The sequence below is a fragment of the Triturus cristatus genome, chromosome 4_1 (assembly GCF_964204655.1).
Source record: "Triturus cristatus chromosome 4_1, aTriCri1.1, whole genome shotgun sequence".
Classification (NCBI taxonomy): Eukaryota; Metazoa; Chordata; class Amphibia; order Caudata; family Salamandridae; genus Triturus; species Triturus cristatus.
Window position 1 is genome coordinate 786,095,517 of NC_140585.1, and position 25,164 is coordinate 786,120,680.

General features: G+C 45.5%; 1 protein-coding gene across 1 annotated transcript in view; it reads left to right on the forward strand.

The window, feature by feature from the left end:
• ARID2 (AT-rich interaction domain 2) overlaps nt 1-25,164 on the forward strand; it is a 1,055,333-nt gene that overhangs the window by 592,156 nt on the left and 438,013 nt on the right. The window contains exon 12 of the mRNA XM_085653362.1: nt 1,766-1,844. Within this exon, the coding sequence (XP_085509488.1) occupies nt 1,766-1,844 (79 nt within the window). The remainder of the gene's footprint in view (nt 1-1,765; nt 1,845-25,164) is intronic.

Below are 25,164 nucleotides of genomic sequence, written 5' to 3' on the forward strand. Positions count from 1 at the left end.
TGCTAATCCCCAAATTGTGGCTGATGTTGAAAGATGTATCAACTTCTACTTGCACATAAGACAACAATTTTGGAAAATGGATAGGCTATTCGTTGCTTATGAAAACCTTCGTCAAAACGTCTCAGTTTCCAAACAAAGTATAGCCAAATGGTTTGCAGTGGCTATCCAATCCTGTCTCAAACCAGCCGGAATGCTGTTGGAGAATAAAGTCAAAGCTCATTCTACTCGGGCTGTCTCTACTACTACACCTCTTTGCCGGTGAGCCTATTCAACAAATGTATTGAGCGGCAACATGGAGCAGCAAGCACACCTTCACACAGCATTACTGTCTGGATTCTTCTGAAAAGAGTGATGCAGCAGTGGGACAAGTAATTTGCAGCCATCTATTTCAATAAGGTGAGCCATATGTAACCTTATTTAACACAATATTCTATTCTCTGACTGTTATTGATTGAGTGTTTTAACTGCTAACTATTCTGATTCAAGCATATGAATCTATGAAAGATCCAATACCGGAGAAGAAAATAAGTCACTTGTAACTGTAGTTTTCCAGTATGTTTTTCTTTTATAGATTCACATGCGGTCTACCCTCCTCCCCATAGAGGCTCCCCTTATATCTGGGTTAGTGTATCCCACTTGCGCTGGAATATCTAAGGGACTGAAGCCTCTGTGGTGATTGCTCTAGACGGTGCTGTTGACTGATTGGCTGAACTTTGATTGTTACTAAATGATGTGGATAAGCTATTAAAGTCAATGTTTAACATTAACTGCGATGTATGTCATTGATTACTGCTTTCAGTGGTACCGTGGGACTCCCACTTTGATGACTGGGAATGATTCAAGCATGTGAATCTAGGAAAGATGACACTGGAGAACTACAGCTTATTTTCTTACAGTTAATTTCCCTGATAATTACCATGAACATTGCCTGCAGAAAGCACAAATGCATACAGTCTCCTATACTTTGCAAAATTCCTATATAGAAGTTCAAAACTCAGCTGATTTTCAAATATGGGCTACTTTTTTAGCGATCTGATTTGCTATGGGGAGAGGGGGTATGTTTAGTTTTGTGCATGGGCCTGTTTTCCGCCTCAACCCCCTTCCCCCGTCACCCCCAAGCAGGCTTGAAATAGAATAACCAACCCTAACTCTGGTGAGTCAGCCTGAAAATGCCTTTCACAATGGCAGTCCCTCTTGAAATCATTAAGAATTCGCTGAGGGTACCGGGGCATATGTCTAGTTCATACCCTACGTGCACTTTGCCACATTACCATCATTGTATTCCACCCATAGACACCTAGCCACATCTTTATTTTTCTACACCTGAAGCTCCTCTGCCCTCCAAGGTTACCATGCTTATCTCCACCAACCCTATAAATCCAGCTCCTACTGTTGCTAAATGCAAAACCCTGGTATATGCCCCACTAACCCAGACCTGGCAATTCATGCACTTCAATCTTGTATGCAGAACATTAACATGGCATGACTGGCAGGCTACGGTTGGTAAACCTGTTCAATGAAGTGGTAAGAAAAGTCCATTGCGGAGAATTGCAACGTAAAGGGGAGGTCAGCGCAATCTGAAACGTATGTGTATGAATGTTCTTTGGGTTCCCTGAACCCTATAATATTTGTTTTATGGATCACTGATAGCAATTTAGGTCACAAAAATACCTTTGAAATATTATCCAGATTCATCTTGTTTTTGTGTTTTAATGCCTTCCCCTTTTTTTCCATTCATGCCTTCTTTTTGTTTATTGCTTTCAAGCTTCTAAACCAATCCCAGCACATGCTGCTCCTCCTCCAGGAATAGTAGAAATAGACAGTGAGAAGTTTGCATGTCAGTGGTAAGTGATGCTTCTATTGCAGAACAATTGTTAATTTACTTTGACTTTTTTTTTGCTTTATTTGAATGCAAGCATTAACATATTTGTTTCCCACTAGCTTATTATTATTATTATGTCTATATTATATATGATATGCATTATTATTATATCAGTTCAACAATGGATATGACCTCTGCCTGAATTATTTGCTGGGAGTGTGTCCCTGTTTATCCTAGGAATTTAATGTAGGATGCTTCTTTCCAGCCGATCTGGTGTATAAAGTTCTTCCTCATCTGATCGTACTCTAATTTCTGATGTTTAGCTGGTTACTGGAAATGGGCAGAAACATTTGTTTTTTTTAACATGCATGTCCATAGGCAGGTGTTTATTTTGTCTTCTGAGTAAATCTGAATGTCTGAAATGTCCTTTCTTTTCTATACAGTATCCTGTTTAATTACACTTTTATTAGGTTTATGAATTAACAGGTGTATTCTGTAGTATTAAATCAATAGAGTAAAGCAATAAACTGAGATGAGAAGAACAATTTTAAGTCGGAAGCAGGAGTTATCTGTAAATCGAAGTGTAACAAAACTAAGTCGATATAGGCCACGTATGGAGTAGACTGAGAATATATATACACTTCATTATAGTATTGAGAACTATGAGGGGAATAGTTATAATAGCAGTTCTAGTCTCATGTTTATGCAAAATAAACAATTGATGAATGGAATGCTGGACAATGCAAACATTCAGCCCCAGTCACAAGGATATGGGTCTAATCCATCATTCTTTTGCTCATCACACCACCCTAGTTTGAAGCCAGCCATATGCAAATCAGTCTTGACCCTGTTCCTCGTGGGAACAGTCCAACTCGAACTGCCAAGCCAGGTCCTCCCTGGACCAGAAACAAGCAACCTGGTACCGGTTTCAGGGCATCAGCCAGGCTAGCTTGAATCTATGCCACTGGAATCAAGCTATCCTGGCTTATGAGGGCTGAAACCCGAAACCAGTCCTAGGATGCTTGTTTCCAGTCCAGGGCGGACCTGGCCTGGCAGTTCGGGCTGGACTGTTCCCATTGGGCGCAGGGTCAGGACTGATTTGCAGATGGCTGGGTCCAAACTGGAATGGCATGGTGAGCAAAAAAATGATGGATTTAGGCCCAGATGTCTGTACTGGGGTGAATGTATGACATTGTACTGTATTCTGTCCATCAGTTGTTCTTTTTGCGTTTGTCACCCCGAGTGGGACGGGTATGCCTGGGTCCCGTGCTCTCCATGCCACTGGAGTCAAGCTGATGAGGGCTGAAAGCCCGAAACCGGTCCTATGATGCTTGTTTCCAGTCCAGGAAGGACCTGGCCTGGCAATTTGGGCTGGACAGTTTCCATTGGGCGCAGGGTCAAGACTGATTTGCATATGGCTGGGTCCAAACTGGAATGGCATGGTGAGCAAAAAAACGATGGATTTAGGCCCAGATCTCGGTACTGGGGTGAATGTATGACAGTGTTGTGCATTCTGTCCATTAATTGTTCTTTTTGCACTAGTCTCAAGTTTATGCACATGATGGTGAAGGCTATGAACATAAAGTACAAAAATACAGAATTGAGTTAAGGAACATACTAAAAGGATATTTTAGAAATGTTCAGTGAAATGAGATGTGAGGATTACTTTGTTCTTCATGGGTTTCTTTGTTTGTGTTAAGCCGGTAAGAAGGAACTACGTCAGGCCATGTTTCATTTTGGAGGTGGCATCACATTGAAATACAATTTCAAGACTGTGTTCCTGACATATAGAGTTGAACCATTATATCATGATTGGACTAACTTTTCTTTCAGAAATTTGTGATTGTTTTTTTTTTGTTGTTTTGTTATTGATTCAATTTTTTATTGTTTTACTACATTTTGATTTGGCTCCCAGTATGGAGGGAACCAGTTCAATGAGTTACTTCAAATAAAATTTACATCCCGGCGGTATCAATGTTGAGAAATATTTTTTATGCATTTGTACAATGTGTTTGCTGGTAATCTCTTGTGCTTAATTGTTACCCTGTTCTGGCAGTGCAGCCAATTCTTGGATTTGAGCAGAACAGCCATGTAAAGTCTGTTGGGGGTCCAGATTGTCCGGAGACGTGCAAAGAAAATTGTTTGGATTATTCACTTTTGAGCAATGTATAAATGGACCAATCTCAGATTTTGTTTCAAAGATTCATTGGGTGGTTTTAGTTCGAGAGAGGAGATCCATATAGCCACGTGTTTGGTTAAAGACTGTGGATATGTTTGCCTCCGGTTGTAATCGTCAGATGTGGTCAAGTCATGAGAATGGAGGTGAAAGGCCAATTATATGAGGCCTGTTTGACTGCAGGGCAGTTCATCTTGGCATGTAGCAAGCTCTTCACTCATAGACGGACACTCACATCGGTTCAATGAGATGTGGATTGCCCAGGACTCCACCATGCCCCAAATAGCCCCACCATCAGACTTTTCCTTAAAGGTACAAATTCAGTCTTGGAAAATCCCCAAACTACTTTTGTACAGTAAATAAAACCTGTATCGGTTAATACATTTTAAATTTATATCTCCATTGATGTTTGAAATGTTAGATGCATTCCTATATCGATGTATACTTTCATTATTAGAGTTGGTAGTGATTAATCGATCACTATGATGTCAGAAAATATAACTTTGTAAAAAAAAAAAAAAACACCTAGCCACCTGTCTCCAAGAATTCACTCCCTGACAAAGAATATACAGAAGCTGTAAGGACTTGACCTAATCTCTGTCTCTAATGGACTCATGTGTTTTTTCTGTGAAGCAAATATTTAGAGATGTTTTTTTTTGTAAATTAGTATTAACGCATATTTGCATACGAAAAACTGTAATATATCATGTACAACAGTCTTTAGAAAAACTGCAACATTTATCTCTGAGAAACGTGCAAGAATGATACTTACACAGTTGCTTAGACTTCAAGAACATCTAGTGTATCATAGTACATCACATTTAGCTGCAGAAAGTAGTGTGAAGACAGCAGTTCTAACATGCCATTAACACAACTAGCTGCATAGATGCAGGACATCTTACTGACCCCAGATTGTACAAATGGTTCAGAAAATGCTTGGACTGGTTACTATTAAGGTGAACTATAAGCATAAACTCACCTGTATCTGAAAAAAGGAATTAGGTTAAATGCCAACCACAACCTCAACAACATGTTACAAAAAGTGATAATGTGCAAATACTTCAAAGTGCTTGAAGAAATCCACTAAATTGCCTTTGCGGGCTGTATTATATATCTGTTGCCTTCTATGGAACCATTTATAAAAACGAATATGAGTAAGAATATTGTAGAAGAGATCTGGTGACCTTTCAGGCGGGATAAGTATGATTCTATCTGGTTAAAAATAAGTTAACTATCCGCACTAAAGCAAATAGGCATTGCGTCCTTGCAGTGTCTAATTTTACTGTTAAAAAGAGGGCGAAGATATCTCCTAGCCCACAATGAAATGGTGTTGTATAACATAAAGTATGGAATGGATTCTTCACCTTCTAGCTCACAACTGCTGGCTGCTTTGTCCCTAGGTGCATTTGACCCATTACTAGTGTATGACCTTAGACAATGTGCCTATCCTGAACCTTACATGCAGTGATCTCTTTATTTCTTGAAATAACTGGACCAAGTAGTGTTAGCACACAGAAAAAGATTAAAAAGCTTGGAAATTTCACTAATTTTCCACTCAAGTGTGTAGTTTACTATTCCCTGAACTCCTTTATCTCATAGAGACTTCTAGCTGCCGATTGCTTACTTTAAAATATTCCCTAGGCATCAGACTTCATCCAGAAAACCAAGTACCTCTCCACCCTGATAGGTGCGCCGATCTCCACTTAAGTGTCATCAGGACTTGTTGACGTGCACAGTGCCTACATAAGTGCCTCCCCAGCGCACTCACATCAGTTCCTTGTTTTCTGAGCTAGCAGCATGGATCCAGAGAGCTACCTCATTCAACATTTTTTACTACCTTTACCGACGTTTTTTTAAGATGCATTTTTTGAGCTTTTTCTCCAGTGTTCTTTAGGGATGTTCCGTAAATAAATAGTGGATTTCAAGTCTTGTGGTGCCTGTCACAGGCAAATGTCAGTGACAGTCCCCCACTTAGTTTGGTGCGTGGAGCTAGACTATAACTCCAAGATCTGTTCAGAATGTCAAGACTGTGCAACCGACGACAACTAAGGAGCACTCCATGGAATTCCTGGCACTCTGCATTGGACGGCTCTGTATTGCTCAGGTCCTGGGCCCCCTCTCTGAGTCGCTCTCCTTGGGCGTCGCAGAGGTCCTGGATCTTGTTAGGTAAGTCACACAAAAAGAAAGTTGAAGCATTTTGACTTTACAGCACTGGGCCAAATCATCGGACGAAGTGCAGGAACAAATCCACATGTCAGGGCCTCAACCAGTCGTCTCCCCTGCAGATCCTGAATTCTGGTCCCCTCCGCATCTCCCCGATTTTCCTGGCGCAACCCCCGCCCCACTAAAAAATTTGAGGTCAAGCAGCTCATCTTTGAGCGACCAGGCCCCTTCTGGAGCACTTTCAGGCCCCACAAGTCCAGCAAGTTCCCCAACTGGATTTCCACCCGCTAGTCTGCCCTTGATGCCTGACCGACCCCACTGGATGTGTTCCTAAATCCGAAGCGACCCAGTCGTGAATCCATGGCCTTTTCCAGGATTGGGTCCTGTAGAACCGTTCCCAGCACGGCCAAACAGATCATAATTCCTGACTCCTACACAAAGCTGTAATGGCGACAACCGGATTCAGACCTTCTGGATCAGAGTGGATGCCTTTTTCACAGAGTGTGTGAGGATTATGAATGGGGTGATCTGATGATCTCTATGGTTATCCTAACCCTCTTGAGGAACAATAGGACGAGGATAATTTGTATGATTTCCTGGCTGATGCCAGTGGCCTGTACACTTCACCAGACACTGACCTCCTTCCTTCTCTTAGTGTGGCTACAGAGGAAGAGGTTTCCTCAGCCATGGTGATACGGAGGGCAGCTGAGCTCCTGTACGTTGAGCTGCCCTCGGTGCAAGTCAAGGCTAATGTTTTGACAGAGGTGCTTCAGCCCGGGGTATCCCCAACAGAACCTCTACTACCATTTAATTAAGCCTTACCAATGCCTTGTTCAGGGCCTGTTTGAAGCCCTGTGCAGGACCATCACCCCGCTCCTGGGGACCCAACGTTCCTCACCCAGCACCCCACCCCGGAGAGCCTGGTAGTCCAGGACTCCATGTCCAAGGTTAACTCTGGCGCGCTCCCTACCACACCACCGCATATGGAATTCTAAAGGCCGGACACCTTTAGGAACAGGATTTATTTCTTCAAGCAGCCTTACACTGCAGTCCGTGAACACTGCATGTCTCCTTGGTCGGTATTTCCATACAGTATGGAACTCTGTTGCACAAGTGCTGCTTATGGTCTCAGTGGTGGCCTGAGCCATCATGACCCAAGCTGTTGCTGATTGCAGGGATGCAACTAAGTTCATAATCCACTGCAGACTGGACACGACTGACTCACTTGGCAGAGCCATTGCTTCCTCTGTGGTACTCCGACGCAACGCCTGGGTCAGATCCACTGACTTCTCTGGTGATGTCCAAGAATCCCTTATGGACATGCCCTTCAACAGCACTCATCTGTTTCAGCGTTTTAAGGACAGCTGGGCCACTGCCATATTGTTGAGACTCTCCATGGCTCCACGACAACCGCAATTTGACTTTCACTCCTTCCATGGGTATGGTAGGGGCTACCAGCTGTGATTTCTTTCCACCCAGGCGCCACAGCCAGCAGTCTACCATTCCCTTTCGTGTCTGCAGACTTGCCTTCCACAAACCATATGGGACTTCATGTCACAGGTCTGCTTATTTTACCTCCTCCTGGCAGCCGCACCCTCTAAATCCCTCTAATGTGCCACCATCACGGCTAACCGGTTGGCAGCAGGATCAGCCATCACCTGCCCCGCTAGCAAGCCATTACTACTGACAAGCGTGTGCTCCAGTTTGTTCGGAGGGGTTATTCCCTTTAGTTCCTAGAAACCCCACTGCCTGTACCATCGCCCTCAGATCGGAGGACCACCTCACTACTCCATCAGGAAGCGCAGGCTCTTTTGGCCAAAGGAACCATTGAGAGGGTGCAGACATCAAATTTGGTCATGGTTGCTACCCCCCCACTATTGTCTGATGCCAAAGGAGGACAGAGGCCGCCATTCCATTCTAGATCTTCGCCCTTCACCGCTTTTTTGAATAAAGAGAAGTTCAGAATGCATACTTTAGCTCAGGTCTTATTTGCATTAGACCCTGAAGATTGGATGGTAGTGTTGGATCTCCAGGACGCCTATTTTCATATTCCTTTCCTGTGGACCCATCTGCATTACCTGCGGGTAATGATGGGCCCACAAGAATTTTCAGCTTACTGTGCTCCCCTTTGCCTTTACCCATCTGTGGAGGTTGGGGATTCCAGTCTTCCCTTACCTAGATGACTGACTCCCTCTCAGATGCTCCCTTCCTTTCATGTGAGCCATTCTGGTTAAAGTACAGCTCTGCGCCTATCTTCAGGAGCAGAGCGTCAAAGATTTTCAGGCTATCATTCCAGTGTTTCAGCCTCTATCCTGGATTTCAGTGAGACTGACCCTTAGGCTTCTGGGCCTCATGGCCTCCTGCATCCTGCTGGTTAAGCATGACCTCTGGCATAGGTGGGCTCTGCAGTGGGACCTGAAGTCCCAAGGAGCGCAGCATCAGGGCGTCTCTACGACCTGGTCCAGATATTGGAGGGAACTGTAAAAGTCCTGCAGTGGTGGCTGACGAACTGCGATTGGGTCAGCGGCAGACCCCTCACTCTTCCCCACCCAGAGCTAACTGTGTTATCAGATGCATCACTTCTGGATTCGGGCAGACACATGGGAGACGTAGAGATCAGAGGACTTTAGTCTTTGGTGAAGTCTCCGCTCCACATCATCCTGTTGAAGTTCAGAGCGATTCACTTGATACTGAAAGCCTTCCTTCCTTCCAACAAGGGGAAGTTGGTTCAGGTGTTCACTGACCGCACCACCACCCTGAGGCACTGCAACAAGCAGAGCGGGGTTAGGTCTTGTACTGTGTGCCAGAAGGCCCTATGTCACTGGATATGGCTAGAACTCTGAACATTTTCCTGGTTGTACAACACCTGAAGGGATCACTGAACGCCAAAGCTGATGAGCTCTGCCGGCTATGCCTCGTAAATCAAGAATGGCGTCTACACCTGGAGATGGTGCAATGTTGCTTCTTAGACAGGGGAGAACCTTGGTTAGATGTATTTGCCTTCTCCAAGAAAGTGCAGTGTCACAACTTCTGCATGTTGGAGTTTCCAAAGCGGTTTTCTTGCTGAGATGCATTTCTTTTCAACTAAAGTTGACAAGAAATTGGTTGGTAGTTAGCAGGGTCAGTCTGTGAACCTTTATTGTTGAGTGATATAAAATAATTGCAGCTTTCCAAGACGTAGAGATCTTTTTGGAGCGAAATTCCATTGTAGGCACTAGTTAAAAGAGGGACTCTGATTGATAAATCAGACTGAAGAGTGTCAGTCAATACACTATCTGCACATGAGGCCTTATGATGCTTTTAACTAAGAATGAGTGCACAAACATTGCCTTCTGTAAACTCGGTGCAGTGTTCCACGGTAATGAGAAAATATTAGGAGGAATGCAAAGGGCTACTACACCGCTTTGTTTCCCTATGGACTGAATGAGAATCTGACCTGGAAATTGAGCCATTCAAACAGGCTGAGTTTTACGGGTTTGAAAAATAATCATACTTGACTGCAGATGGTATGCAGGTGTCTACATTTCTGGTGCAACCTTCAGAGGCCCACCTGACCAGTTCCCAGAATCTTTTGGTGTTCCTGTCCCTTAATGAATCCTTGATAGCCAACCATACCTTTATGTGGAGACCACTGCTTATATTTAATAAGTGCTTGTACTCCTCTGTTAGTTCTATTTGGCTTAATTCCCCATCCGGTACAGTATGCTTGTGTTGTAGAGTAATTGCAAATGACTGCTTTAGCTTTCGCGACTCCCCATTGAATCAATCGGTTTTCGATGTAATAGTTTTCCATGGGGCTGCAAGACGAGATGGAATGCGGGGTGTGTCTAACTTAAGAGTTACCTTTTATTACATTTTCGAGTTTCATGATGATCTCTTCGTCATGAGCATCTCTAATTTCTAAAAATTCTTAGCAGTAAAAAGGCCACTGATTATAAGATACCCGAGACCCAGTTTTCCTAATTTTGGGTGACAGGCAATAGTTTTCCTGTTTTGTTGTAACATACTATTTTTGATAGGCCAGATCTTGAGAGGGCATTTGTTTATCTTACCCTCCATTAGGAAGCCTAAGACAGACTATCAATGGGTCATGGTCACATTCAATCCTTCTCTGAACTTTTAAGTCATCCACCAACTGTAAGATTCCAGGTTTATAAGAATGTTGTCAATGAGGCTCTCTGAATCCCAGAGCGAAATGTACATTCTAGAGGAGTGTCAGGGGGCATGTGCCCATTGAGGAGGTTAAGATCATTATCTAGTGTAAAAGTAGTTAATTTGGCCCCGCGCTTTGATTTCCACAGATTTTGGAAAATAGATTATGGTATAACGCTTGTTTTTCTTCTTTGAACACGTCTAGGTGTTCGAGGCATATGAGCTGCAGATTGTACACTTAGCATAGGTCGCCATCTGGTGTTGGGCCCGGATGTTTGCAGTTTGTTTTTCTTCTTGGACCGTCTTTGGAAGTCACGAGTTTGGTGACTCCTCCTTCGGTCCGTACTGCGCATGGGCTTCGGCTCCATCCTCAGATTGTTTTTTTCCGCCATCGGGCTCGGATGTGATACTTCGTGCTCCGGCTTCGAACTTCTACGGTTCCAGCCTCGACGGAAAATCCTCGATTCTTCGAGTTCCTTCATCTTCATCTCTCGAAGCGGCACTTTTTCCATCCCGTACATCGACACCGGCCTTCGGGCCCTCCGCGACTCCGGTCCCGGCCGATGGAAAGGACTCCGTTTAAAAAGTGCCCAAAATGTGGGTCTAAATTTCCCCACACCGACCTCCATCAGGTGTGTAACCTTTGCCTCTCTCCGGAACACGAGGCTCGAGACTGCCCCGCCTGCAAGTCTTTTCGATCGAAGAAAACGATCCGAGATCGAAGGGCTCGACGCACCATGGCGCACTCATCCTCGACAGCTCCACCGGACATCTTCGGAGACGACGCCGAAGCTTCGGGGCAGACACACACCGAACTGGGAGAAGACATCGTCAGCGCTTCCGAGGCCGACGACTCAGACCTGGAGGACGTAACACCAGGACAGCGGGCCGTGAGTACAATGCCCCCTCCCAGCCCCGCACCGAAAACCAAAGAGACTCCGGTTACTCCCTCGCCTGCCGGCCTGGGCAAAACCAAAACCAAAGCCTCGATCACCCCACCTTCGGGCCCGGTGTCGAAGCACTCAAAGTCTCACGGCAGCTCGGGATCGAGCCAGCCGACGCCCGGTGCCGATAAACACCACTCGGCACCGAAGCCTGCAAAATCCAGCTCGACTCCGAAACCACCGGTGCCGAAGCCTGGACACTCGGCGCCGACCAAACACAAACAGAAATCGGTCGGCACCGACGCTCCGGCGCCGAAACAGCATTCGACGCCGAAACACACGGAGACCTCCAAAAAGCATGGCGTACACAGAACATCGAAACCTCCGGTTCCGAAATCGCCGGTGCCGACAAACGACTCGGCGCCATTGGCTCTGTTTACACCAGACCCTTTACAAAAGACTTTGTCCAGAGATCCAAAGACTGGCCTTTTGACTGTGATTACTAAGAAGCGTCGCCTTGAGGCTCCGGCTCCTCCTCCTCCACCCAAAAAGAGGGACTCAGCTACTTCTCCCCTTAGAGTACCCTCCCCACTGCCACCCCCCCTCCCACCACCACCCCCTCCACCTTTACCTCACTACGATCCGGCCCCATCCCCAGATCCGGATGACGGGGACCCGGACAATGACCCAGGGGACGCCCCAATGGATTCCACTCCACCAGGGACCCCAGATCCATGGGAGGATTATAATAACCCTGATGTACCCAATGTACCTCAAGACGACCTATACCCATCAAGGCCGTCTCCTCCAGAGGACTCTTTAGGGTTTCACCATTTAGTGCAGAGAGCAGCACACTACCATGGGGTGGACATGCACACTGAACCAGTGGAAGAAGACTTCCTACTGGATACATTTGATTTACAAGATCGTTCCACTGCTATTTTACCCATGCTTAAGGGTGTCACCAAGCACGCTACAGAGGTATTCAAAGACCCTGTCAGAGCCAGAGTACTAAACCCTAGAATAGAGAAGAAGTACAAGGCGGCACCCACAGACCCTGCATACATCAAGGGCCCTGCTCCTCTAGATTCCCTAGTTGTCTCCACAGCTAGAAAGCGGGCTAACTCCCAATCCTCAGGAGATGCCCCACCACCAGACAAGGAATCTAAACTTCTGGACGCGTCTGGTAAACGCACCGCCTACCAGGCTGCAAACATGTGGCGCATTGCAAATACACAAGCACTGCTTGCGCGATATGATAGAGCACACTATGATGAATTAGAGGCTCTTATGCAGCACCTTCCAGAGAAATACAAACGTCAAGCTCATGACCTGATACAGGAGGGCAAACTAATCACAAACACCTCCATTAAGTGTGCCCTCGATGCAGCAGACACTGCTTCTAGAGCCATAAACACCAGTGTCCTGCTTCGCCGCCATGCCTGGCTCAGGATATCAGGGTTCAAGCCTGAGGTCCAGACATCAATACTTAATCACACCTTTGACCAGCAAACACTCTTTGGCCCAAAGGTAGACGAAGCGCTCGAAAAAATGAAGAAAGATACAGACACAGCGAAGTCTATGGGAGCGCTCCAGACCCAAGCCTCTAAGCGTTCCTTTCGACGCTCGTCCTTTCGTGGCACAGGTAGAGGCTCCTCCACCGATAATGCCTCTACCTCCTACAAATCCCCTCCTCAAAATACCTTTTCAAAGGGCAACCAAAGAGGTGGTTACAGAGGCAACAACAATAAGGGCAGGGGCAAAACCAACAATACCCGTTCTGCCACCCCACCCGCACAATGACTCCCCTTCGCTCCCCCCAGACCATTCCACTCCGGTCGGGGGCAGACTACAAGATTTTATCCACGTATGGGAGTCCATAACATCGGACAAATGGGTGACCCAAATCATTCGGTCAGGGTACTGCCTCGAGCTAACATCTACCCCACCCAATATCCCACCAAGGCACCGTCCAATGTCCCAAGAGCATTCCACACTGCTCAAACAAGAGGTACTCTCGCTCCTCCAGAAACACGCCATAGAGCAGGTACCCGGCAATCAACGAAATCTAGGGGTCTACTCCCTATATTTCTTAATCCCAAAGAAAGACGAGACCCTCAGACCCATTCTGGATCTCCGGCCTCTAAATGCCTACATACATTCAGACCACTTTCACATGGTCACCTTACAACAAGTCCTCCCACTCCTCTGCCAGGGAGACTTTCTCACAACACTGGATCTGAAAGACGCGTACTTTCACATTCCAATACACCCCTCTCACAGAAAATACCTCAGGTTCGTGGTGGACGGGCAACATTACCAATTCAAGGTTCTCCCCTTCGGGGTCACCACTGCACCACGGGTGTTTACCAAATGCCTAGCAGTAGTAGCAGCACACCTCAGACGTCAACATACTCACGTCTTCCCTTACTTAGACGACTGGCTCATAAAAGCCGCGTCCTACCACCAATGCGTGCAACATACAAACAGCACCATCCAACTGCTTCATCAGCTAGGCTTCACGGTGAACTACCAAAAGTCCCACCTCATACCATCTCACACAAAGCAATATCTCGGGGCCACCATAGACACCTCAAAAGGTATTGCCTATCCAAACTCAGCCAGAATCACAAGCATTCTAGCCTTACGCAAAATATTCCTTCCTCAACACTCTCTACCAGCAAGAGTGTTTATGAAGCTCATAGGGATGATGGCGTCTTGCATCTTCATAGTGCCCCATGCAAGACTCCACATGCGTCCACTTCAGGAGTGCCTAGCACAACAGTGGAACCAGGCCCAGGGTCAGCTGACGGATCTGGTGTTGGTGGACGGCCGCACACATCACTCTCTGCAGTGGTGGAACACCACAAACCTTTCCAAGGGACGGCCGTTCCTGGACCCGGTTCCCCAAGTGACTCTAACAGCGGACGCATCGCTCTCCGGCTGGGGAGCGCACCTCTTACACCTCACAATGCAAGGTCTATGGACGCCACAGCAAAAATCGCTCCACATCAACCATCTGGAGCTCTTGGCGATCTTTCTAGCCCTAAAATCTTTCCAAAAGCAGATTTCAGGCAAAGCAGTCCTCATTCGCACAGACAACATGACTGCGATGTATTATATACAGAAACAGGGGGGGACACACTCTCCCCAGCTCTCCCGCTTAGCCCAGAGCATATGGAGATGGGCAATTCCCCAAAACATTTTTCTCCTGGCACAACATGTTCCAGGCGTACAAAACACCATAGCAGATCTGCTCAGCAGACAGACTCAACAACTACACGAATGGGAACTGCATCCACAAGTTCTTCACCCATTCTTCCAACAGTGGGGGCATCCTCAAATAGACCTCTTCGCCACCCACGAAAACAAAAAATGCCCAAGCTTCGCCGCCAGATACCCACACCCATTGTCCAAGGGCAATGCGATATGGATGAACTGGTCAGGCAGATTTGCATACGCCTTTCCACCTCTCCCACTAATTCCATTAGTGGTCAGGAAACTACAACAGCACTCCCTCACACTCATTCTGGTAGCTCCGACGTGGGCCAGACAGCCGTGGTACACCACGCTACTACAACTATCAGTGGTACCACATCAAAAACTGCACCTTTCCCCATGCCTCCTAACCCAGAACCATGGAGAAATCAGGCACCCGGACCCAGCTCAGCTCAACCTGGCGATCTGGCTCCTGAAATCTTAGAATTCGGGTACCTTAACCTTCCCCCTGATTGCATGAACATCATCATGGAAGCCAGACGTCCTACCACTAGAGCATGCTATGCCGCAAAGTGGAAAAGATTTGTAATGTACTGCCGTAACAATACAATCAACCCTCTAGATGCATCCATACAACACATCATATGCTATCTGCTCCATCTTCACAGGTGTAACCTGGCGTATTCATCCATACGCCTACACCTAGCAGCGATCGCTGCCTATCTACAAAACAGACAGCATTTGTCACTCTTCAGAGTGCCCGCTATTAAAGCCTTCATGGAAGGCCTTAAACGAGTAATTCCTCCCAGGGCACCACCCTCCCCTGTATGGAATCTAAATTTGGTCCTTACACGACTAATGGGTCCGCCCTTCGAACCAATGCACAAATGTGAGCTACAATTTCTCACCTGGAAAACAGCTTTCCTTGTAGCTATCACTTCCCTTAGAAGGGTTGGTGAAATACAAGCGTTCACCATACAGGAACCTTACATACAAATGCATCACAGCAAGGTCATACTTCGAACTAATCCGAAGTTCCTGCCCAAAGTCATTACCCCCTTCCACCTCAATCAATCAGTGGAATTACCTGTCTTCTTTTCGCAACCCCAATCTGTTGCGGAAAGGGCCTTACACACACTAGATGTGAAAAGAGCGTTGCTATATTACATACAAAGAACGCAACCCTTCAGGAAGACCAAACAGTTGTTCGTTTCCTTTTCTCCACCACATAAAGGCAACCCCATCTCAAAATCAGGGATAGCTAGGTGGATTGTAAAATGCATACAAATTTGCTATCAGAAGGCAAAGAGAACATTATCTGTTCCCCCTAAAGCCCACTCTACAAGAAAGTTAGGGGCTTCTATGGCTTTTCTAGGGAATATACCCTTAGATGACATATGCAAGGCAGCCACATGGTCTACACCGCACACATTCACAAAACACTACTGTGTAGATGTGCATTCCCAGCAGCAAGCTAGGGTGGGCCAGGCTGTACTAAAAACACTCTTTCAAACAGCTGCAACGGATACCGGTGGTCGCCGCTAAGGTTGGGTACTGCTATATAATCTATGCTAAGTGTACAATCTGCAGCTCATATGCCTCGAACGGAATATGCTACTTACCAGTATGCATCTGTTCTTGGCATGTAGAGCTGCAGAGTTGTACACGCCCACCCGCCTCCCCGGCTACCTGTATCCGTTCCAGTCCATCTTATTTAGATACAACACACATGGGTTTCTCACTGTTATTACTACGCTCCATCATTTCCCTGTTGGCGAAAAACAATCTGAGGATGGAGCCGAAGCCCATGCGCAGTACGGACCGAAGGAGGAGTCACCAAACTCGTGACTTCCAAAGACGGTCCAAGAAGAAAAACAAACTGCAAACATCCGGGCCCAACACCAGATGGCGACCTATGCTAAGTGTACAACTCTGCAGCTCTACATGCCAAGAACAGATGCATACTGGTAAGTAGCATATTCCTTACCAGTGATACGTCATGTTTGGTGTTAAAATCTCTGCACACCAATATTATGTGAGGTTTAAAAGTAGACAGTGTGGCCTGCCACTCCACCAGTAGATCAGGGCTAAGTGCCCTAATACACTTATCTAATTTCAGTAGATGTACATGAAATTCTGTTAGATTTTTATACAACAGATAGACATTGATTATATATAAGCTCCACATTTAATGACTAAACCATAGCAACTGGATGTTGTCACTAACTTTAGAATAATATTGGCTTACTGGGCCCAGGTCTAAAAGACCTAAATTGTTAGGCCTCCTTTTGGTCTGTCTGTATTTCCCTTTGTAGCTGTGATGTTATAGGAGGAAAATCCATCCGGATCAATCTCGACTATGCCTCTTGGAAGCAGCAGATAGAGTTGTATTTTTGATCGACAGCCTAATCTTTGTATTCAAGTTTAGTTTTCAGACCTGCTACAGTCCATCTTAAAACCTTTCTCTGGACATAAGGCAAGAGGATGGGATGTGAGTTCTGTGGAAGGTAAGTTGAGGGCATTGATAAATGTGACAAAGGTAAAGCTGGTGTCTGAGACCGTATAAAGGTTATTGCCAGGATATAAAGGATTTGTAATTGTGATCTTTGGTGTAAGTTTAACAGTCGGTTGTTCACTCCTTAACATGGGCAAACACATATTTTTTTATTTTTTTTAAAGTTTTTCAAATAATTTCTCACTTTGCTGCTGGCTGGGCCTCGAGCTGTCATGAGCAGAGTAGTCGATTGGTTTGACTCTTTTTGCTGCAATATAGATTGGTCATTATAAGACTAAAAAATGAAGGGATCTGGTTTAGGTCCTCGTTCAGAAAGAATTCCCCAATTGGTTAAAACCATACCCCTAGAAAAAATTGTTTCGCTAGACTTATTAGACCACCATGTTATAGTGGAGTCTCTTCGGTTGTTAGTTATAGGAATGAAGTCCTGGGATAGCTCACTGGAGTAACATTTGGCAAGACCAGGTAATGATTTTATTACCCTCACTTCTGCTCAAAATATTGTGCTGTCTGGCGAGAAGTCAGAGTGACTATAATAGTTTGAGTAGTATCATTAGCTGGTCATTTAGGTCATCGTAGCTTGGCAGTCATTTCTGTGCCCAAAACCATCATTACTTGGCTGAGCTCCACTATGAATCTAATTTTCTGGTCTTACTTGAGCTTTGGGTGTAAAATTGGTTGCAGTATGAAAGGGATTTTTCTCGTACATTTGCCCTGAATGAGATGATCCAGTCATGGGCATATAAGTGTTTCTAGAATTATGATAGGCGTCAGAATTTATCACTACTCTGGACGAAGTGATGGTGACGCATGAGTATAAGGAGGGGCAAGCAGGATTAGGAATCTCTCCTACATAGCCCTTAGAAATCGATCTGTTTAAATAGAGCATTAGTAACTCCTGATCCAGCGCTGAGACCAGAGTACAGGGTCTCATGTCTCTAGGTGCAGTTCGAGGGACAGAAGGCTAAACCGTCTTGACTTCATTAATGACCGTCATAGGATGGACAGTAGTTGATTTCTCACTTTGATCAAATACTATATTGGCCTGTTCTTGCTACCCAAATTGCAATGAAATTGATCGAGGGGGCAGTGTAACTATTGGGGCAGAGCAAGATGTTTACAAGGTCAGGACTCTTGTTACACCCCTATCTGTGGCGTCTTATGGAGGTGGTGGCAGTTGTGCATCTGGTGTATGCTCAGTTATACCCTCCTTGCCTCTATCCTGAGTTGCCAAGGCTTCATCATTCATTTATATCACAATACCTTTGAAGGATTGATATCTGGTTTTATTTGCGTCTTGTTTTGGGAATTTCTAAAAATTGTATACAGTAGTTGCCTGTGAACCTTACTCCTTTTTCAAGGTTCTACTGAACAACAGGTTAACGTAAGTGATTTACTTGAGGTTTTATCAGCAATGCCTTTCGGGGCAGTTATCAGTGCTTGTTGATCTAGTACCGGGGATTTAGCTGACATGTTCACTGGTAACTGACTCTTTCCCATATTGGATCTAACTCCGAGATACCACGGTTCTTTTTTACCGAGACTCATTAGTTAAGCTTTTTTTTACAGTCCGGATATAAATGAGGACTTTAGGGATCTCAGCTTGTTTGGAGACAAACTCAGAACAATTTCGTGTCTCACTTAAAAAAAGGATTATGCTTAGGTGATTCCTCTACCACTTCTTCATATTGAAAAGAAAGAGTATGCAGTTCCTAAGCGAGACGGGGGAGTGTGGGTGCAGAGAAGAGACCGTAAGAAAGAGGAATTCCTCTATTCGGAACTAGGGTCCTCACACACCCAGCAAGCTAGGTGTCATGCTTCATCATATGGACCTGCTCCTCGTCGGGCCGGCGCTGCAATGCCCGACGGGCACCCTAAAAAGGGGCTCTTTGGCGGAGATCTTTAGTTCCTGGCCGTATGATGCAGTGTGTGTGAGAGGAACCTAGTGGTGTAGATGTGAGTGCAGGTGTGTGGGTTAAAACAAGTTGGAGAGTCCAGAAATATAATTTTATTAAGGGTGGCTCTCCACCTGATTAAAAATGAAAACAGAGTGGCAGCTGGCTGATATTATGATTCAGCTTGGCTAAGCTCTTCTGTGGTGGTCGACATGTTTCTTGCCCGGTGGTCCTATTGATCCGTGGCAATTCCTCAGGACCTATTGAACTGTCAATAATCTACACAACGTGGTAAGTACAACTGTTACCTGCCACCTGTTATATGGAAAACGATCTCGCCATATGCCTAAGGGAACCTAGAAAGAAAGGAAAGTTTTAAGGAAGGCATCCCAAGCAAAGGCAGTGATTAAAATAAGTACTGTACAGGTCGATCTCACATAGTGGTGATTACCCCCTTGACCAAATGGCACAAGTAAACGTCCTTTGTCACCAAGTGTCAACATACCCTATACAGTGAGTAGGAGTTCTCCTACAAAAGTGAAATTAAAAACAGAAGACTGGAAGTGTTGTGCTCCCTATAAGGAAGTTATATGAAGTGACTACAAGTATCTCCATAGTGGAGTCATGGGACACTCACCTATTGTTGTGTGATACCCTGCTCCTATCCGTGGCCGTGGCGCCACCGGGACACCAAGATTCTGGTGTCCTAGTAAGAAACAAAATGGTACATGGAATAACAAAATAACTAGCCCGACAAGTATCGTCAGCATATTAAAACCATATCGCCCGTGTGCGATCCCGTCACATGAGCTGCTGTGATGCGAGTCATAAACCACAAGGGATAATAAGATGATAAAATAGCACCACGAAGCAAACTAAGAAAGAAGAAGTCACAGAAGTCGTGAATGCCAACCCGTTCAAGGTATCAGCCAGTCAGAAATGCGTAACCACCAAATAAAGGTCCCACCACATAATCGCTCGCTCCACGCGTTGAGTCTAGGGCAAGCCCGGTTTGCCGTAAAAAGTAACCGGCGAAAACCCTGGGAAGCCACCAGCTCCCACGGAGTGCCGAGCAAAGTGCGCCAGCGGACCGATAGATGTGCATCTCGTGCGGCACACTGACAGCATGTGGTATCAAAACCTGTAAACAAGAGAGCACTGACAACACCGCGTCTTAGTCATACTTTACTAGTTCAGCGGCGGGAATATAACCACCATTCAGCATCACCCCATCAGTTGCGGACACGCATACAGACCTCTCACCTGACCCATCACTAGCATCAGGGCGCGTAGTAGTATCGCTGTAGAACTTACTTGAAGGTTGTTGCCGGAATGGGCTATCAACCTACCCTCGCGCCACTCGACCCGGGAATACTAATGACCGGCATGTTGCCATGACAGATATACCGGTTGGTCTGTTCTGTAGGGGGCGGGCAGAAAACCCGGAAGTATGTGTTGTTAGTGCGTGGAGCCAGAGCCATGGAAAAGAGTGTCAAATACAGCGGCCATCTTAAGATGTGGTCTAAGGTTACTGAAATCATCATTTCCCAATGATTAGTGGTGTGGTACTTGCTTGGTTACAGCGCGGAAAGGATTGTACCGCAATTAAGGGTGAGAAATTATGGTAGCCATGTAGCCCGAACAGTGGGTCGGCTAAGAAGGGGAGTTCTCGTCAGTGTTTGACGTATGAGGCCGCATCTAAAGAGTCAATGGAAGTGATGGCAGCCATCTTGGAGTAAGTGAACCTAACAAGTATCCGAAATATGTCTAGGGAAAAATGAAGCACAACCACACTAAGAGGAAGGCCCAGGGTAGCAAGTTAATGATACATCTACTCCTTAGGGAACACATTAATAACATGAGAGAAGGTCTGTATTATCTGTCCATGAGTGCTGCCCATGGAATCTGATCGTTTAAGCCTTCTAGGTCTGTCCTCAGACGGTGCACCCATCGCTGTTCAATCTTACATAGGGCTCTTTGTGTAATCCTAGGGTGTGCCTCAAGGATTAACCATCTAAGGGAGTCTGGTGTGTGGTTGTTCTCTTTGCAGTGAGTATAGAGTTTCGTGGTAATTCTCTGGCATCTCACATTACTCTTGTGCTCTGTTATGCGTGTCTTAACTGGTCGCATAGTCATGGCTACATACCTCTGTTCACATGGGCAGGTTATTAAGTAAATACACTGTGTGGTGTTACAATTGGTATGTCGCTGTAACCTCCAGGTAAAGGAGTCTGAAAAAACCACCTCTTTGATCACCGCAGTTTGATGGCACACAGCACAGGAACCACAAGGATAGTGTCCTTTCACTGGGGGAAGACCCCAGAGGGTGCTTTGATCATGGTGGTTGGTTTGTCTTGGTCTCGTATGATAAGGATATCCTTCAGATTTTGGGTGCGTTTGAAGGCAAAGCGCGGGGGCGGGATAGTGAGGTATCCTTTACCTGGAGGTTACAGCGACATACCAATTGTAACACCACACAGTTTATTTACTCTGTATCATAATCTCGTGGAGCGAGCGATTATGTGGTGGGACCTTTATTTGGTGGTTACGCATTTCTGACTGGCTGATACCTTGAACGGGTTGGCATTCACGACTTCTGTGACTTCTTCTTTCTTAGTTTGCTTCGTGGTGCTATTTTATCATCTTATTATCCCTTGTGGTTTATGACTCGCATCACAGCAGCTCATGTGACGGGATCGCACACGGGCGATATGGTTTTAATATGCTGACGATACTTGTCGGGCTAGTTATTTTGTTATTCCATGTACCATTTTGTTTCTTACTAGGACACCAGAATCTTGGTGTCCCGGTGGCGCCACGGCCACGGATAGGAGCAGGGTATCACACCACAATAGGTGAGTGTCCCATGACTCCACTATGGAGATACTTGTAGTCACTTCATATAACTTCCTTATAGGGAGCACAACACTTCCAGTCTTCTGTTTTTAAACTGTTTTTAATTTCACTTTTGTAGGAGAACTCCTACTCACTGTATAGGGTATGTTGACACTTGGTGACAAAGGACGTTTACTTGTGCCATTTGGTCAAGGGGGTAATCACCACTATGTGAGATCGACCTGTACAGTACTTATTTTAATCACTGCCTTTGCTTGGGATGCCTTCCTTAAAACTTTCCTTTCTTTCTAGGTTCCCTTAGGCATATGGCGAGATCGTTTTCCATATAACAGGTGGCAGGTAACAGTTGTACTTACCACGTTGTGTAGATTATTGACAGTTCAATAGGTCCTGAGGAATTGCCACGGATCAATAGGACCACCGGGCAAGAAACATGTCGACCACCACAGAAGAGCTTAGCCAAGCTGAATCATAATATCAGCCAGCTGCCACTCTGTTTTCATTTTTAATCAGGTGGAGAGCCACCCTTAATAAAATTATATTTCTGGACTCTCCAACTTGTTTTAACCCACACACCTGCACTCACATCTACACCACTAGGTTCCTCTCACACACACTGCATCATACGGCCAGGAACTAAAGATCTCCGCCAAAGAGCCCCTTTTTAGGGTGCCCGTCGGGCATTGCAGCGCCGGCCCGACGAGGAGCAGGTCCATATGATGAAGCATGACACCTAGCTTGCTGGGTGTGTGAGGACCCTAGTTCCGAATAGAGGAATTCCTCTTTCTTACGGTCTCTTCTCTGCACCCACACTCCCCCGTCTCGCTTAGGAACTGCATACTCTTTCTTTTCAATATGACTAATTGGGCATGTATGCTGGACCTTCTTAAATAAAAGCCCGCCAGTCCCTCTTTTGATAACATCCTCTACCACTTCTGCCATATCTGCATTTGTAAGTCCATTTCGAGGACGCCGGCGTGAGGAGGGTTGCTGACGAGATTGATTTGAAAATAGACGTTGACTTAATGAGTGTTTGGAGCAAGCGACCACAGTGAACACCCCTAGAGAGAAATTACCCACGCCGGAGGACCGTGTGGGTCGGAATTAATACCGCACGATAATAAGTACTGTTAGGAGCTGATGGAGCCTTGAAAAAGTCGCATATAAAATACATGAAGGCGACGAAAGACGTGTTGGCACTGGCATTGGCTTTCCGACTTGTCACAGTTACTAATATTAAAGAAAGATCAAGAAAAGAACTGAAGACCAAAGATTCGCATCATTTGCGTGGATACTGTATATTGAAAAATATTATTACACTACTGTCAAGTTAGAATAGTGTTGTGTGCTAGGGGATATGTATAATTTGTGAGTCAATAGTTTAAATATTTGAGGACATTTCACACATAACTGTAGTTTGGTCATCCACTTTTAGAGTCTGAATGGTTAAAGTATTTGCCATAAGATCTAATGTGCTGCACATGGTGCGCATAATGAAAAGTCGTTTTCGCTGGTAGCGGTTCCAGCGAAAGATGTGTAGACTTCTTTGCTGCTGGGGTCCAAGATGTTACATTTGTTAAGGCTGCGGACTGTAAGGTACTAAGTATGCAAGTATTATCAAGTCCAGTCGGCACATTATTGGTGTCCACTAAGCCAAGTACCTCAGCATCTAGCTCTAATGACCCTCCCACTGGTTATCACTGTTGACCTAGAATGGGAACATTTGTAATTTGGTAATGGCAGACATTTCCTACCAAACATACTGTAAGGACTAGAGTTTACTAGGACAGTAGGCAATATACTGTCTTCATGTTCTTGGTCCTAGTGGAAAGCTGAGGTAACTATTAGCTCTTTACTCACTGAAATCTGGTTAAAATGACACTGGCTTTCTTCACCAATGCAGGAAGTCGAATTTTGATCGCAACCGGTTACATTGTGAGAACAAATTTGGGTATTACTTAAGTCAAAGGGGTACCCAAATCTGCAGCTTTCCCGAACATTCTTGAAGCCTGGCGGGGGCACACTATTTCACCTGATGTATTGAAAAAACAGTTTCCAGCCTATTGTGAGCATGAGCATGCTTGCAAGGCAGAAACACAAACAGAATGCATATCAGAAGCTTTAATACTTGCAATTGGTGATTCTATCTGAAGAGGCATTGAATACGTTTTGCAGCGTGAATCTTGTATGGATTCACTATGCTGTGCATTATTCCGCCATCTAGTGGTTGGGTCCGGAATTGTAATGATTCTCCCCCCTCCTCCCCCCCCCCCCCCCCCCCCTCCCTTTGTTGTTGTTGTTGGTGGGCGTCGACGACATTGTACTATTTGTTGCACTTCTGTGACGTCGACGGACTTCTTCCGGAAGCCACAACTCTGGTAGCCATCTTAAGATTCTTTTTTCCGCCGTTGTGTCTGGATCGATACGGAGAAGCTCTTGAGATTAAAGAGAAGAATCGTGGGTAAAACCGAGAAGAATCGCTGGGAAAAACCGGTAGAGCAGAGTCTTCCATTTTCATCTTTAAATCTACAACGACCGCAGCTGGATGAAGAGAAGAAATCCAGAACTTTGTCGACGACCAGATAATGCGCATGCAGGGGGCTCTCTGAGCACGGTAATGGACAAAACGCCATTCAAGTTTTGTAAGAATTGCCACCACAAATACACTAAAAGGATCAGCACCCAGTCTGTAACCTGTGCCTGCCGCTGGACCATCGAAGCGACGACTGTAATGCCTGCTCCGTCTTCACCCCGAGGGTAAGAGAAAGGCAGCGATAAGCCAATTACAACATGAAGGGTCAAGGACCACCACCATTGTTGCGAGACCAGCAAACATACCAAGCCGGGAACAAAACACACAACAGGGACAACAGCAAAGCTGGCAATATCAAGGGAGAGGATCCTTTTCGAGGGCACCCCGGTGCCAGAGATCAGACACAAAAGGGTGGACAACAGACCTCCACCAAGTGACTGCACTCACACAGAGGTACTCTCACAAAGACCAACAGTGACAGTACATACAACCAAAAAAATAAAACAAATGGACACCAATTTACAGTTCCTCCAACATACCACTCCAGTAGGAGGCAGACTAACACTTTTTCAAGAAAGGTGAAAAGAAATAACCACAGACAGGTGGATTCTAAACATAATACAGTACGGTTACTGTATAGAACTAGCAAAAACAGCTTCCGCACAGGAGGGCAAGAAAAAGGACACATTCAAAAGAAGAAGAATCTCACCTGGTCGAAGAGGTGAAAGAACTTCAGAGAGGCAACATGCAATAGAACATGTACTGCACAGAGAAAAGGAGTATAATCAACATACTTCCTAATTCAAAAAGTGGATGGAACATTACGGCCAATATTAGACCTAAGGTTTCTAAACAAGTTTGTAAAAACGCAAAGATTCAAAATGACTACACTACAAGAAGTGTTACCCCAGTTGCAAAACTGAGATTACCTGGCAATAATAGATTTAAA